Consider the following 13,808-nt stretch of genomic DNA (forward strand, 5'->3'; position numbering starts at 1 on the left):
ACTTTACAAAATATAAGCAGCCGGGAGTAGTGGCTCACTCCTGTAATCCCAGGCGTCCGGGAGGCAGAGTTTGTGGATGGCCGTGTGAGGACGACCACTAATCACCCAACGGGTGGTTGTCATACTTCCGCCACGGGTGTCCCAACCCTATCCCTAAGTATCCCCCGTTGGCGTGGCCGTAACACATATCTCGCACCTGATTAATCAAATGGACGAGCGGACTGAATTGTCCCACCCGTTACAATCGCTCATAACGAGCTTCTAAAAAAATATATATATATAAGCAAACGATTGAAAAATATGTATAGGATTTTTCAATATTGCCCAAAATAAATGTAAAACCCATATTTTCGATTCAATGGCGCTATAGGTTTCGTGCGTAGTTTAAATTTTTGTCATAATTATCGCCGCCTACCGACCGAGTTTTAAATTGAATATATGAAAGCTGTCTGCTCGTTCAAAATTATCACTGCGCAACCAAGGAGGATAGGAAGGGAGACGAAGTAGGAGGGATGAACGCGCCAGCATCCTTGTAAGAATTTTACCGCCGAGTGCGCGCTAAGCTTCTTACAAAGTGTGTTGGGATGAGGTAAACAAAGATGTTTTCTTAAGAAATAGTAGGCTTTTGGAGAATTGAAATGCACCGTCATAGCTGAGAGTATTGTTGTTTTTTTCTGATTTTTCAGTCCTGTTTGACCCAAAAATTTAAACAATTCAATTGAAGTTGGACCGAATCTTTCCTCAATATCCAGTGCATTTTCTTCTAAGCAGGGACGTACCTTTGGGGGGGGGGGCAGGGGGAGCCCCCCCCAAAGCTTTGTAGAGTTGGCAAATCGAGGTGGACTTGGCAAAATGTAAATTTTGAAACATGTTAGTTAATTAAAAAAAACTCCTAAATTGGTGGTAAACGATATTGCAACAAATCATTTAGAATTTCCCAGCAATTTACTTCCCTAAAATAATTTATTATGTTTGAGATTTCTATGTAGTTGCTTCTCCTTATGTATAACTTAAAAGACCTGATTTCTATGCTAGGCAGCTAGTGTGTCGGAACTTTAGTTCAGCCTTGTGGTAAAAGCTTTTTAAATAGTCATTTTCCCTATATACCGGCTGTGCTTCCACATGCGGGGATTTTTTCCCTTTTCCGGGATTTTTCAACCTTCCAAAATGCTAAAAGGGAATAATGGAATTTAAGAGGGAATACGGGAAAAGTGAGGGAAAAAGGCATTTCGCGGGGGAGAAATGAGTGAAAAGTGTTCTTAGCGCGGGAAGAGAGGGATTTTTTAGCTTTTCTGATAACAAAGCCTGTTGTAGTCGTATTCTAAATGTATATTTAGTTCATGGATATGTTATGAGTCACAGGTGTAAAAAATATTTCCAGTACGTTAAATAATAATGAAAGTCATGATCTACATATCCATTTGCGACTTTTGAGGATATATTTCTGTAAAGTTATTCAAATGTAAGTAATTTTGTACAAAATAAAACCTAGTATTTGGAATTATTTTCAGAATTATATAAATATAATAATAATATAATAATATTTATATAAATTAGTACTAAAAGCTCCAAAATATAGCGAGGGATAAAAATGGGTATTTCCAATCCAAAAATGGGATAAAAGGGATATTTTCTTAAATGAAATTATCGCCAGAGGGAAATTTTAGACATCAAATGTGGAAGCCCTAGACGCGTAATAGAGTATATCGGTTGTTCGTTATTATTTCAGTGTTCATTTTCTACGTTAAATTTGGCAATCTGTATAAAATGTATAAAAATAGTTTTAATTTCTATAGGAGATGTTACAATTTTTTTTATTTAGGCTAAATTAGGTAAGTCGTGAATATTATAGTGATATTCTTCAGGAAAGTGAAAATTTCACAAGCCAATATTCCTAAAGTTGCGTTGGGTAAAGATAACGTGTGATCATATGGTGTGAAACCGTGTGATACAGTGTCGGTTGCTCTTACGTTAATATTTCAGTAATAAGTGTTTGAATTGTTTATGTTATATTTGGGTATGAATAATTCCTGTTATTCAAAGAAGTTCAGTTAAACAACAACTAGTATTCGTCAGGATGAAATGTATCTATTTTTTACTACAGCGGGATACACGACGAGAAAATAGTAAGCGGGTTTGATGGGATTTTTAAATTGCTGTAGCATCGTTCAATCTCTTTTCTCTTCTTCGTGTATCTCGCTTTATATATAAAGAGAGTACGCAAATGCTTCACTAACTATAACTAGACGCCGAGCCGTTTTCGCCATTGAATTGGGAATAATACCGCTAGAATGACACAGGCGCGTTCGGTAGTCGTGGTTTCGCGAAACAAATTCTGAAATTTCCAGTCGGCGCACTCAGCCGTCAACTCTATCATTATACGGGTGGCGCCATCTATAACTTTCAAGGTACATTAGTACTATTAAATCAATTGTATAGTATATAGTTCCCGCCGCTAACAGCGGATGGCGCCACCGATTATAATTTTAATGAAACATTTAAATTTAAATCTGCCGTAACAATCCAAACTTAGACGACTTGACAAACTTTGTTTTTTACTTGGCAAATTTCACTTACCTCCCCCACCAAACGTACTCTCTTCGGTACGCCCCTGCTTCTAAGAGAAGATTTTGTTTCTTCATTTGATCAAAGATAATTTAAACTTCGTACCCTAGATTCGAATACTGAGAGCTTTCCCATTCACGGTTTTGTTACGAAGCGTTTACCCTCTTCCGGCACGTGACCTCAGAAAAATCGGCTCCATCGGTTGCGGTAAGGCGCCATATTTAGGCCTAGGTTTGTTTTATTTAAAACAAGAGTATTTATAGAAACACGCTTAATTGTAAATCATATATTTCCAATAAAAACTTACTTTAACAAATGGTAATTCTGGTTCTTGAATATCTTCTTTCGGTAATGATGCCAATCTTGAAGAATTTTCTAAAATTTCATGCAAATATTCCTTAAGAATGTCGATGTTAAACACGAACCCTATTAAAATGGTAAATGAAATTGAATGAACTATTAAGTTTAGTCAAATTATGCTTGAATCTCTTGTAAGATTATATTACTCACCTTTAGTAAGTCTAGGTTTTTTCTTTCGATTTGAAACTTTTTTAGTGCTATAATTGTGGTCCATCATGTTTTAAAACTTCCGAGTTGAACGCAAAACGCGTCAAATTACGCACCGCAACTTCCAAAAAAAAATTAGTTTCTATCCCTAGATGGCAGTAGTGCGCCACCATTGGAGCGAATTTTTTCTGAGTTCCGGTGGGAAGTGGGTAAACGCTATCGGCAACGCGCGAGAGAGTGATTTCGAATCTAGGGTACGAAGTTTAAATTATCTTTGATTTGATGAAGTTTCCATTGCTTCATGCTTGCTATAGCTCCGCTACTAAGTCGGTTATTATGTATATATACCTATTTCACTAACATTATTAAAAACCGAATTATATACTTTTGTCCCAGTTTCATTAAATGTTAGCTCACCTTTTTCCCTCGCAAAAACCGAAGGAATTAAGTCGTCCTTAAGAATTTTCCGCGTGAGATCTTTCGCGTTTTTGCCAACACGATAATCCGATTCTTTGAAGTGTTTTCCACAAACAAAGTGATACTTTCTGGGTATTAAGTTCAATCGATTTATTTCCTTAACCCATTTTGAGCACAAGTTTAAGTTAAATTGAGGTAATCTTTATTATGAAAAATGGACAATACAAGGTTTTAAACAAAGATCTGAAATTGTTATGATAAAAACAAGAAATACTTGTGAAATGGTATTTTTTCCTTTGGTGACTGACTTTTACAATTGGGAACCACACAAGTTTGTACCATTTTCAATTGTTTGAAGTTTAAATATTTTATTTCGCGTTTTATTTTACCAAAAACTAACTATATTTTCGTAAATTAAACAATTTTTACAAGTCTCGGTAAGCCAATACGTTTTTGCGTCCAGCGTTCGAATTTTCCGCTTTTTATAGTTTCTCCATTCTCCACCAAACGATTTGGTGGCGCCACGGAATTTTGTCCATATCACACATATGAGACGCGCGCGGGACTGAAAACCGGGCACAAAACGCAAGTGCCTTGAGATTCTGCAATACTCCGTCTAGGTATAAGTATAGTTCCTAGAAATGCAAAAGTCGTCTGCTATTTCTTAACATATTTAGTTGACGGTTAGTTAGGCAGATGGCGCTATATTTCCTAAGCTCGAAGCTTCTTAGCTTAGTAGAAATATGTAAATTGTTTTAGCGCCATAACAAGTGGTTTTAATTACAAAAATCTGAAATGGGAAGGTACCTTTATCTTTCTTTTTCTATTGGGCCTTAGTTATTTTCTTAACTATTATTTTACAATAAGTGTGATCCATTATGATAAAAATATGAAATTGAAGACACCTGTGTTTATTTTAATAAGAATAAAAATAGCTACTTTATTTACACAGTAAAAGTTTAAAAGTACAATCTTGAAAAACAACAGTTCTCGAAATTAAACCTCCTTGAATCTAAATTTAATAACTTACTGAGCGCTAAATCTCAAATGGGGTTCAACTATAAACCGCAATTGTCCGTGTATCTGAAATGGGAAGGTACCTTTATCTTTCTTTTTCTGTTGGGCCTTAGTTATTTTCTTAACTATTATTTTACAATAAGTGTGATCCATTATGATAAAAATATAAAATTGAAGACACCTGTGTATATTTTAATAAGAATAAAAATAGCTACTTTATTTACACAGTAAAAGTTTAAAAGTACAATCTTGAAAAACAACGGTTCTCGAAATTAAACCTCCTTGAATCTAAATTTAATAACTTACTGAGCGCTAAATCTCAAATGGGGTTCAACTATAAACCGCAATTGTTCGTGGAGCATCTCGCTTTATTAAACTATCCACAAATCGTTAACAAATCTAAATTCACTTTATCCAGTACACAAACCCAAGTACTAAGAAAGGGTTTAAATTTTGCGGTAAAGAAGCCGGCGAACCAAAGGGGGCGTAGCGATAGTTTTCGGTCGCGTATTAATTCCACCCCCCCCCCCCCATTCCTATAATAATGCTGCACCTAGCGGAAGCGGATTTCAAGTTATATCAATTTTCTTTTGATGGTTTTGGTGGGTCAAGAAAAAAAATAATTTTCGCTAGGTGCCGTTAGCTAGTAACACATATCTCATATTTTTTCGCCTTGAGGTAAATCCTTTGACGAAGCTAGTTGGTAATCTATGCTTGAAGGCCAGTCTGGGAGGCATAGTTTGTGGATGGCCGTGTGAGGACGACTACCAATACTTCCGCCACGGGTGCCTCCACCCCTGTCCCCACGTATTCCCCCGTTGGCGTGGCCGTTACACTCATAGATATAAGAAATGTATATGAAGGTCTAGATAAATTTCGGGGCGTCTAAGCCTAACATAAAATACGGAATTGACACCTAGCAGACACCGAGGAAGGCACGTGACCAAGAGCGTGAGCTCTCTTAGCATTTTAGTACTAACGAGGAGACGACCCGAGGTGGTTCTCACCGATTTTGTTCAAAGTTGGGGGATTGTTAGACCTAAATGTAACATGAAACCCGTTAAAGGGAAAAGTTACGCTGGGCTTCCGTTTTGCCATGGCAACCAAAAATGTTTTTGATAACATAAAATGAGAAAAAGTCTACGTAAAATAACATGCGAAAATGACAAATTCTGTGCAAAACTTCAAAAAATAAAAAATAAAATATTTTTAAAAAAATTAACAAAATAGTAAATTTTACATTTTTGGATTACTTTGGACAAATAGGGGCGAATAAAAACCATTTTGGGTGAACTCGAGCTAATTTGAATAAATAGGTCGAAATTTTAGGTATAATACAAAATATTTGTAAAACTTATGCCGTGATAACTGCCATATATTTTCGCCGATAAATCTGAAAATTTCTAAATTACATTATCCGAACGATGTTAACAGATTTTTAGATTTCGATAGAAAAACGACGCCATTTTATAAAATGGCGGATACAAATATAAATCATGGTGCAAATAAATAAGCCCCTTACATTGTGATAGAAATCTGACGCCATTTTACAAAATGGCAGATATCATAATGCGATAACTGCCGAAATTATTTGTCCAATTACTTGAAATTTTCTACTTTACATTACCTATTAAAGATAATAAATCCTATTAATTTTAATAAAATTCGAGGCCATTTTGCAAATGGCGGATGTCAAAATGTCTCACGGTCATATAATTAAGTTCCGTAATTATTCGACGATAAATCTAAATTTTTCTGTTTCATTAAATGATCGAATAAATAAGTCCTTTCTATTTTGAAAGAATTCGGAAGCCATTTTGCAAAATGGCGCATGTCTGAGAAGTTCCGTAATTATTCGTCAACTATTCGGAAATTTTCCATTTCTGACCGAGTAAATTAGTCCTATTTCTTTTGAGAGAAATACGCCGTTTTTTTAAAATAACGCACATCAATGTATCCCTTGGTGCGATAAATTCCGTATTGTTATTGTTATAAAAAAATTACATGAAACTTCATATAAAATTGGTAAATTTTAAAACATTTCGGCAAAATTCAATAATATTGGGTAAGTTTCCAAATCATTTTATTAATAGAAAATAATTATGGTTAAATTCATCATTTAGGCATAATTTGGGTAAATTGAAATATTATTAAATTAGTTCAATTGGCATTGTAAAATTTTTGGTAATTTGGGAAATTATTGATAACTCGAGAAGTTATTGATAACTCGGGAAATTATAGATAACTCGGAAAATTATTGATAACTCGGGAAATTATTGATAACTCGGGAAATTATTGGTAACTCGGGAAATTATTGGTAACTCCCAATTTATATGAATGTCGACAATGTAATTTGAACTAATTTAATGTTATTTCAATTTACCCAAATTATACGAATTTACCTAAATGTATTCCTTTCCTAATTTAATGTGAAATTAACCTTAATTATTTCAGTTAACCCAATGATATAAGAACTTATCCATAATTATTTGAATTTGCCGAAATATACCCATGGATTTTTAAATAAATTTTCCGAAAATTTTTCTGATAATAATCAAGAGACACATTGTTATGCGCTATTTTGCAAACGGCAGATTTCAAACTAATGGACAAATAATTTCGGCAGTTATCGCATTATGAGATATTGATATCTGCCATTTTGTAAAATGGCGCCAGATTTCTATCACAGTGTAAGGGGCTTATTTATTCGGTCAGATAATGTAATGTAGAAAATTTCACGTAAATCGACAAATAATTTCGGCAGTTATCGCATCATAAGTTATATTTATATCAACCATATTTCAAAATGGCGTCGGATTATTATTGGAAAACCCATATAGCTAATTACTCGGGCAGATAATGAAACGTAGAAAATGTCTGATTAATCGACGAATATTTACGGAACTTATCGCACGATGAGTTTTATTGATATCCGCCATTTTCCAAAATGGTGTCGGATTTCTATAAAAATCTATAGTACGAATTCATTCGGGCAGGTAATGTAACGTAGAAATTCTCAGGTTAATCGCATACAAATTACCTAACTTATTGCACCATGGTTTATATTTGTATCCGCCATTTTATAAAATGGCGTCGTTTTTCTATCGAAATCTAGAAATCTGTTAACATCGTTCGGATAATGTAATGTAGAAATTTTCAGATTTATCGGCGAAAATATATGGCAGTTATCACGGCATAAGTTTTACAAATATTTTGTATTATACCTAAAATTTCGACCTATTTATTCAAATTAGCTCGAGTTCACCCAAAATGGTTTTTATTCCCCCCTATTTCTCCAAAGTAATCCCAAAATGTAAAATTTACTATTTTGTTAATTGTTTTAAAAATATTTATTTTTATTTTTTGAAGTTTTGCACAGGTGGCACTTAGAATTTGTCATTTTTGCATGTTATTTTACGTAGACTTTTTCTCATTTTATGTTGTCAAAAACATTTTTGGTTGCCATGGCAAAATGGAAGCCCAGCGTAACTTTTCCCTTTAACGGGTTTCATGTTACATTTAGGTCTAACCTTGGAGAATAGTTCTATTCTCCAAGGTCTAACAATCCCCCAACTTTGAACAAAATCGGTGAGAACCACCTCGGGTCGTCTCCTCGAGTCCTCGTAAGTGCTTGACCGTTCCGCAGGCTGTAGTCTTTAGACACATCTGTTGGTGACTTTTATGGCGTTTTCCATTGGGACTGCTCCGAGCGTGATCCGGATTTGCCTTCTACGTCATTGCTCTACCACGGAGAACGCCGCTAGGTGCGCGGAGGACTAGACTTCCAGCCCTCCCAATGGAATACGAATCTTTCTCGGAGTCACTTTGCTTAAAAATTGCTCTTTTTTGGTTGCCCCGTCCCTCGAGTTGGGGCAGCTCGGATCAATCCGCGAGGGAGCAACAGTGCCAATGGAAGACGTGCCTCCTTTTTGGAGTTGCCCTTTTTGTCCCAATGGAACACGTTTTATATTTAGGAGCGCTCAGAGGACTCCAATGGAAAACGCCATTAGTATAATTTTTTAAGCAGGAGACGATAGCACGAGCTTTCTTACCGATAGATAGCGCCTTATAACGATAGCCTGCAGAAATTTACGCGTTTCTGCTAGCTGTCACCTCCGTATTAACTCCCTTTGAAATATTTTATCTAGACTTTTATATACGTTTCCTATATCTATGGTTACACTTATCTCACCCTGATTAATCAGTTATTGTGTGCGGGTGTCTAAGGCCTTGGGTCGACACCGAGTTGTGTCCATAAAAAAAAATAAAAAAAAATGCTTGAAGGCCATGTTGTTCAGTCTATTTTAAGTAGTAGATGCTTACGGCATACCATTGTGAAAAATGGCTGCTGTCGTTCAAGATCACGGGGCTTCCGTGGAAAATGAAAATAACGGTATTGTGGATGATCTTAATGAAGTTTCAGATGAGGAAATAGAAAAGGGAGGCGCCGAGGTATCCAAAAAGAAAAAAAAGAAAAGAAAGAAGAAGAAAGAGGCTTCTGGTAAAGATGGTCCTCAAGATGGGAGCCCAGATGTAGATGAGGTGATGGACCAGTTGAAAAAGCAGACACTAAATGATGTAAATGATAAAATCAAAGATTCTGATGCAAATATGAAGGCAACAGATTTGCAAGAAATAGTAGACGGTGAACAAGTAACTGGTTCAGAAAGCGCAAATAAAAAGAAACGAAAAAGAAATAAGCCAAAATCAGGACCAAAACAACAAACAGATCCACCTACCATACCTATCAGCGAGATATATTCAGATGGAAACTTTCCTTTGGGAGAAGAAATGGAGTATTCAAGTGTCACTACCCATGATGAAAGGTCTGCTTACCATCGTTACACCATAGAAGAAAAGCGCCAAATTGAGTTATGCTCGTCAGAAATCTATAAAGAAATCAGAGAAGCCGCTGAAGCCCATCGTCAAACTAGGCAATACATGAGAAAAGTTATGAAACCTGGAAGAACCATGATTGAGATTTGTGAAGAATTAGAGAGCACAGCTAGAAAACTTATTAATGAAAATGGATTACAATCTGGCTTGGCTTTCCCAACTGGATGCTCGCTCAATAACTGCGCAGCTCATTACACTCCGAATGCTGGTGACCCTACAGTCTTGCAGTATGATGATGTTTGCAAAATTGATTTTGGAACTCACGTTCAGGGTCGTATAATTGACTGTGCCTTCACTCTTACATTCAATCCCAAGTATGATAAGCTTTTGGAAGCGGTGAGAGATGCTACTAACACAGGAATTAAAGAAGCTGGAATTGATGTCAGGCTCTGTGATATTGGACAATCAATACAAGAGGTATCTTGAAACAAGTGCTTTCTCACACGCGCAGCTGTTTCTGATCATTTTTATTTTAGGTTATGGAATCGTACGAAGTTGAATTGAATGGTAAGACATATCAAGTACGTTCCATTCGCAACTTGAATGGTCATTTAATTGACCAATATCGTATCCACGCTGGTAAGACTGTACCCATTGTGAAGGGTGGGGATACTACTAAAATGGAAGAGGGCGAATTTTACGCCATTGAAACTTTTGGAAGTACTGGCAAAGGTATAAAACTAAATAAAAAAAAACCATTTTTTAAGAAGTTTAATATAGTTATACCCATGATACAGGTTACGTCCATGATGACATGGAAGTCTCCCATTACATGAAGAATTTTGACGCTGGTCATGTTTCCCTTCGATTGGCTAGATCTAAACAACTTTTAAATATCATAAATCAGAATTTTGGCACTTTGGCATTTTGTAGAAGATGGTTAGACCGTTTGGGTCAAACAAAATACCTAATGGCTCTTAAGGATCTGTGTGACAAGGGAATTATCGATTCATATCCTCCTTTGAGTGATATCAAGGGTTGTTACACTGCTCAATTTGAGCATACTATCTTGCTCCGCCCTACCTGCAAAGAAGTAGTCAGTCGTGGAGATGATTATTAAGCATATACAAACTTTCAAGTAAACCAAAATGGATGGTGTAAGAGCCAAACCTACCATCTTAAGATCTTGTAATCATACCCCAAGCTTCCTGTTCTTAAATTCAAAATTAACCCAAGTCTAAATAAAAATAACATCGAAAATATCTTTCTACTATTTGAATGATTTTTGTTTGCGTATAAATATTCAAAGATAATGATAGATTAAATTTCCACAATTATATTGAAAAATAAAAATGATGATTTGGACTTCAATAATTTGTATTAAAGAAGAAATTTTTATTTAAAAACGCACAGCAACCTAAAGTATTTGTCAATTGGAAAATCCTGATTTATTAGTAAAATACAAGTTTGACGTATACTTCCAATCTATAAAGTGGGTTTCGACCCAAAGCAGTTGTAGAACATTCATAAAACCCTAGAATATAAAAAAAGAAAGAAGATCAAAAAATAAACGAAAGTTACCAGAGTTCCGCAAGATTTTCGCGAGGCTGCTGATAAAAACGGGTAGAAAAAGTCGCTTGGTAAACTGGCTCTAATTTTGGGCGGGTGGCCAAAGGAGTAGGCAGGTTTAGAAGACAAATCATTAAAAGAAACAGTAGTTTTTAAGTCAATTTCGTCGAAATCTGGGCACTCGTTAGAACACATAATAATGGGTTGGCTGGAGGCCGTCACGGTCATTGCTAATACTTTGGCTTGGGGGTTTATGACTTGACCAGTCATGGCGTAAAAAACAACAACGCGAAGAGTTGAAACCACGAGGCAAACGCGATTATCGATTAGCTTATTGGAATTCGAAAACCCCTCTCTTTTGATATAAACCCAATCTTCCCCATTCGACGGAGCCGATTTGGCCCACGATCCGATGGCGTGCGTGTTCTCAAGGTCAAATAAATGTCTCCAAGCGTCAGTCTGCAAGTTCTGGCAATGCGTTTCTCTATTTGTATTGAGCATTGTTGGCGACTTTAATATACAACCCACGTTTAAATTAACACCAAACTTGACAGTCATCTTGGACGTGTTCAACGGTTGGCAAAAGCCGGCGAAATTAGGATAGATAGTCCGGAATTCCCTCAGAGGAAAATTACTTTTGGACTCGTTCAAAGTGCTATTTCGACGAATGGCCATCACCTGCCCCACTTTATATCCCGAGTGCTCTTTCCTATTAATCGTTTCTTTGGCGTATTCGAAGGTAACTCTGAAACGTTGGGATATTATGTGATCGGGGTTCAGACTGCCTAATTCAAAGTTCAGATGGACGGAGTCGATTCCTTTACTTCCGGAGTGCACTATTCGATAATCTACCGATAAGACAGCGTTGTGGCAGACCTTACCGTCGAATGTAGTTTTTGGTATCGTGATGTTATATACGCTCTTCGTCGTAAAAGAGCCGTCGTTTAACAAATTTTGGTATTGGTAGCTCGTGGGTAACGTTACCGAAATGCAAGACACATTTAGATTTGGAACCGATTCGCAGTAGGAACCGTTAATGTTCTCTTTCAAAGTGGATAATACTGTGAAGTTGGTGTACCGATTAAGGTCAAACACGCCGTCTTGGGTGCATCTAGAAGCTCTATCTTCCACTGGATGACTACAGGTGAGACTATTGTCTACCATGTATCGAACAGTCTCTTCGCTGTCGCAAAAATTATCGAAAATGGAACCAGGAAAGGCTGCAAAGATTTTCCATTAACCCTAATAATTGAAAGATTCGGAGGCTGTATCGTTTTCAACTTACACCACTTTGCAGGTTCCGATTTCTGGGCGAAAGATACGAAAAGTGGCTGACCCATTTCCATATTTTCAGCTGTATGGTCCAACTTTTCGATCTGGATTGATGGGGCGTCGTCTTTCCACGAATACGGGTTGTTTGCTTTGATAATTTTTAAATTAGGGTCCTTGATTATGTCTTTTGGCTGAAAGTAATGGCGCTGCTGCAAATTATCGTAGGCGACGCAAAACAGATCATATTTTGGCTTAGAATTGGCGCAGTACCTCTCGTCTAAAACTGGCGCGCTAGCGGGTCGGCAATGTTTTAAAGTTGTGACGATGCAATCGGCGTCGCAGCAACAATTATCGTCGCATATTTCGCTATAATCGCAGGGGCAATAGGTCTTCTCTTTACTAGCCGTCGTCGAGGGTTTTTCCGTAGTCGTGGAACTGATCGAAGACTCATTAAATGATTCGTCAATATCAGTATCGTTCCGCGTCTCGTTGTCGAACGATTCGATTTCAATGAAGTTTCCGTTTCCGGTGACATTGTAAGAAATGGATGTAAAGTTGTCGGTTGAGTTGAAGTCTGACATAACCACGATAAAATGACACAAGGAACATAACGCGAGGAGTACTTTAAGCATAATGTTTAAAATTCCACCCCAAACTGGTGGAAATTCCTCAAGACAACATGGATTTCCAACTGAACAGAGCCCGCCGAAACAGTTTGCAAAGTGCACCGTTCTTTACCTGTATAAATGGCTTGATTGCTTTGAACCAATATACTTCCCCCTAAAAATGTCTTGTTGAATTCTTCCCAGCGCGAGCCTTCAGGACGCCAAGTGACGCAATTTAAGCGATACAAACCGGGAGACGATGGAGCGTGGATAAAGCCATAGCCGCACAAGTCCGAACGACCGTACGTGTCCATATTCCAAACTTGGAAATAAAATTTGGGCCACCCTTGAATCCCTTTGGTGGCGAAATGCACATCGATAGGATGACTCCAATAACAATTCTGACCAGCAGCCGGACTATCAACTTGAGTTTGACCCTCGATCAACCCTTCGAGCAATTTCCATCCACTTCCTAGACAGTGAAGGAGAGTTGGATGGTTTTTTTTAATTGTGATAATCTCAAAAAGGTGGAAACTTATATCAATTCTTACCGTAGGTGATACCCCATTTACAAAATAGAGTTGAGCTAGGAAATCCTTCGGATTCGGCCCCTACTAACTGTCCAACAAAATGCACCTCGGCCATCAATACAGAGTGGATTGACTTACGTCAGAAAAATTATACATTTTACGACTGTGGTACTATAAATGAAACCTCATAAAAGAAAAACGCCATTTTGAAATAAAGATATTTCATTTGAAACGCAGAAACAGCTGCACGCAAACATCCTTGTTGCTATGGCAACGGGTATATTTTTATACCAAGATCAATGTGATATTTTCTCCAAGAAAGGCACTATATATTAACAAGATTGAAAGTTGTAAATAACTGAAAATATCCTTAAATAATTTTTAAATGTTAGTTTATGTAAAATGATTAGAAAAATTAAATTTGAAAAGCACACGCGGATTTACAAATCCCCTAGATGTCGCACGCTCCACTGAATTTGACACGAAAACA

General features: G+C 36.9%; 2 protein-coding genes across 2 annotated transcripts; one reads left to right on the forward strand and one right to left on the reverse strand.

Annotated features, from left to right (window-relative positions):
• The first annotated feature begins 5,123 nt into the window (after nucleotides 1-5,123).
• Nucleotides 5,124-10,716, forward strand: und (methionyl aminopeptidase und). The gene is made up of 4 exons (XM_090177048.1): nucleotides 5,124-5,226; nucleotides 8,791-9,819; nucleotides 9,879-10,074; nucleotides 10,140-10,716. Exons 2-4 carry the CDS (start codon nucleotides 8,848-8,850, stop codon nucleotides 10,460-10,462), a joined length of 1,491 nt encoding a protein of 496 aa, XP_090033174.1. The 5' UTR covers nucleotides 5,124-5,226; nucleotides 8,791-8,847; the 3' UTR covers nucleotides 10,463-10,716.
• Nucleotides 10,717-10,757: 41 nt separating this feature from the next.
• Nucleotides 10,758-13,574, reverse strand: LOC149941387 (tectonic-3-like). Its single transcript, XM_090177047.1, has 4 exons — nucleotides 13,340-13,574; nucleotides 13,039-13,260; nucleotides 12,197-12,757; nucleotides 10,758-12,131 (listed from the first exon to the last, which is right to left on the reverse strand). The coding sequence occupies exons 1-4, from the start codon at nucleotides 13,431-13,433 to the stop codon at nucleotides 10,867-10,869; spliced, it is 2,142 nt and encodes a 713-aa protein (XP_090033173.1). The 5' UTR covers nucleotides 13,434-13,574; the 3' UTR covers nucleotides 10,758-10,866.
• Between the last annotated feature and the right edge of the window lie 234 nt (nucleotides 13,575-13,808).

The sequence above is a fragment of the Leiobunum rupestre genome, chromosome 6 (assembly GCF_980474605.1).
Source record: "Leiobunum rupestre chromosome 6, qqLeiRupe1.1.hap1, whole genome shotgun sequence".
NCBI lineage: Eukaryota > Metazoa > Arthropoda > Arachnida > Opiliones > Sclerosomatidae > Leiobunum > Leiobunum rupestre.

Coding starts and splice junctions, on each gene's coding strand:
- LOC149941387 (XM_090177047.1), bottom strand. CDS start 13,433: ATGGCCGAGGTGCATTTTGTTGGACAGTTAGTAGGGGCCGAATCCGAA. Junction 13,261..13,339: donor TAAATGGGGTATCACCTACG/GTAAGAATTGAT, acceptor TTCACTGTCTAG/GAAGTGGATGGAAATTGCTC. Junction 12,758..13,038: donor CCACGCTCCATCGTCTCCCG/GTTTGTATCGCT, acceptor TGGTTATGTCAG/ACTTCAACTCAACCGACAAC.
- und (XM_090177048.1), top strand. CDS start 8,848: ATGGCTGCTGTCGTTCAAGATCACGGGGCTTCCGTGGAAAATGAAAAT. Junction 9,820..9,878: donor TTGGACAATCAATACAAGAG/GTATCTTGAAAC, acceptor TTTTTATTTTAG/GTTATGGAATCGTACGAAGT. Junction 10,075..10,139: donor TTTTGGAAGTACTGGCAAAG/GTATAAAACTAA, acceptor CCCATGATACAG/GTTACGTCCATGATGACATG.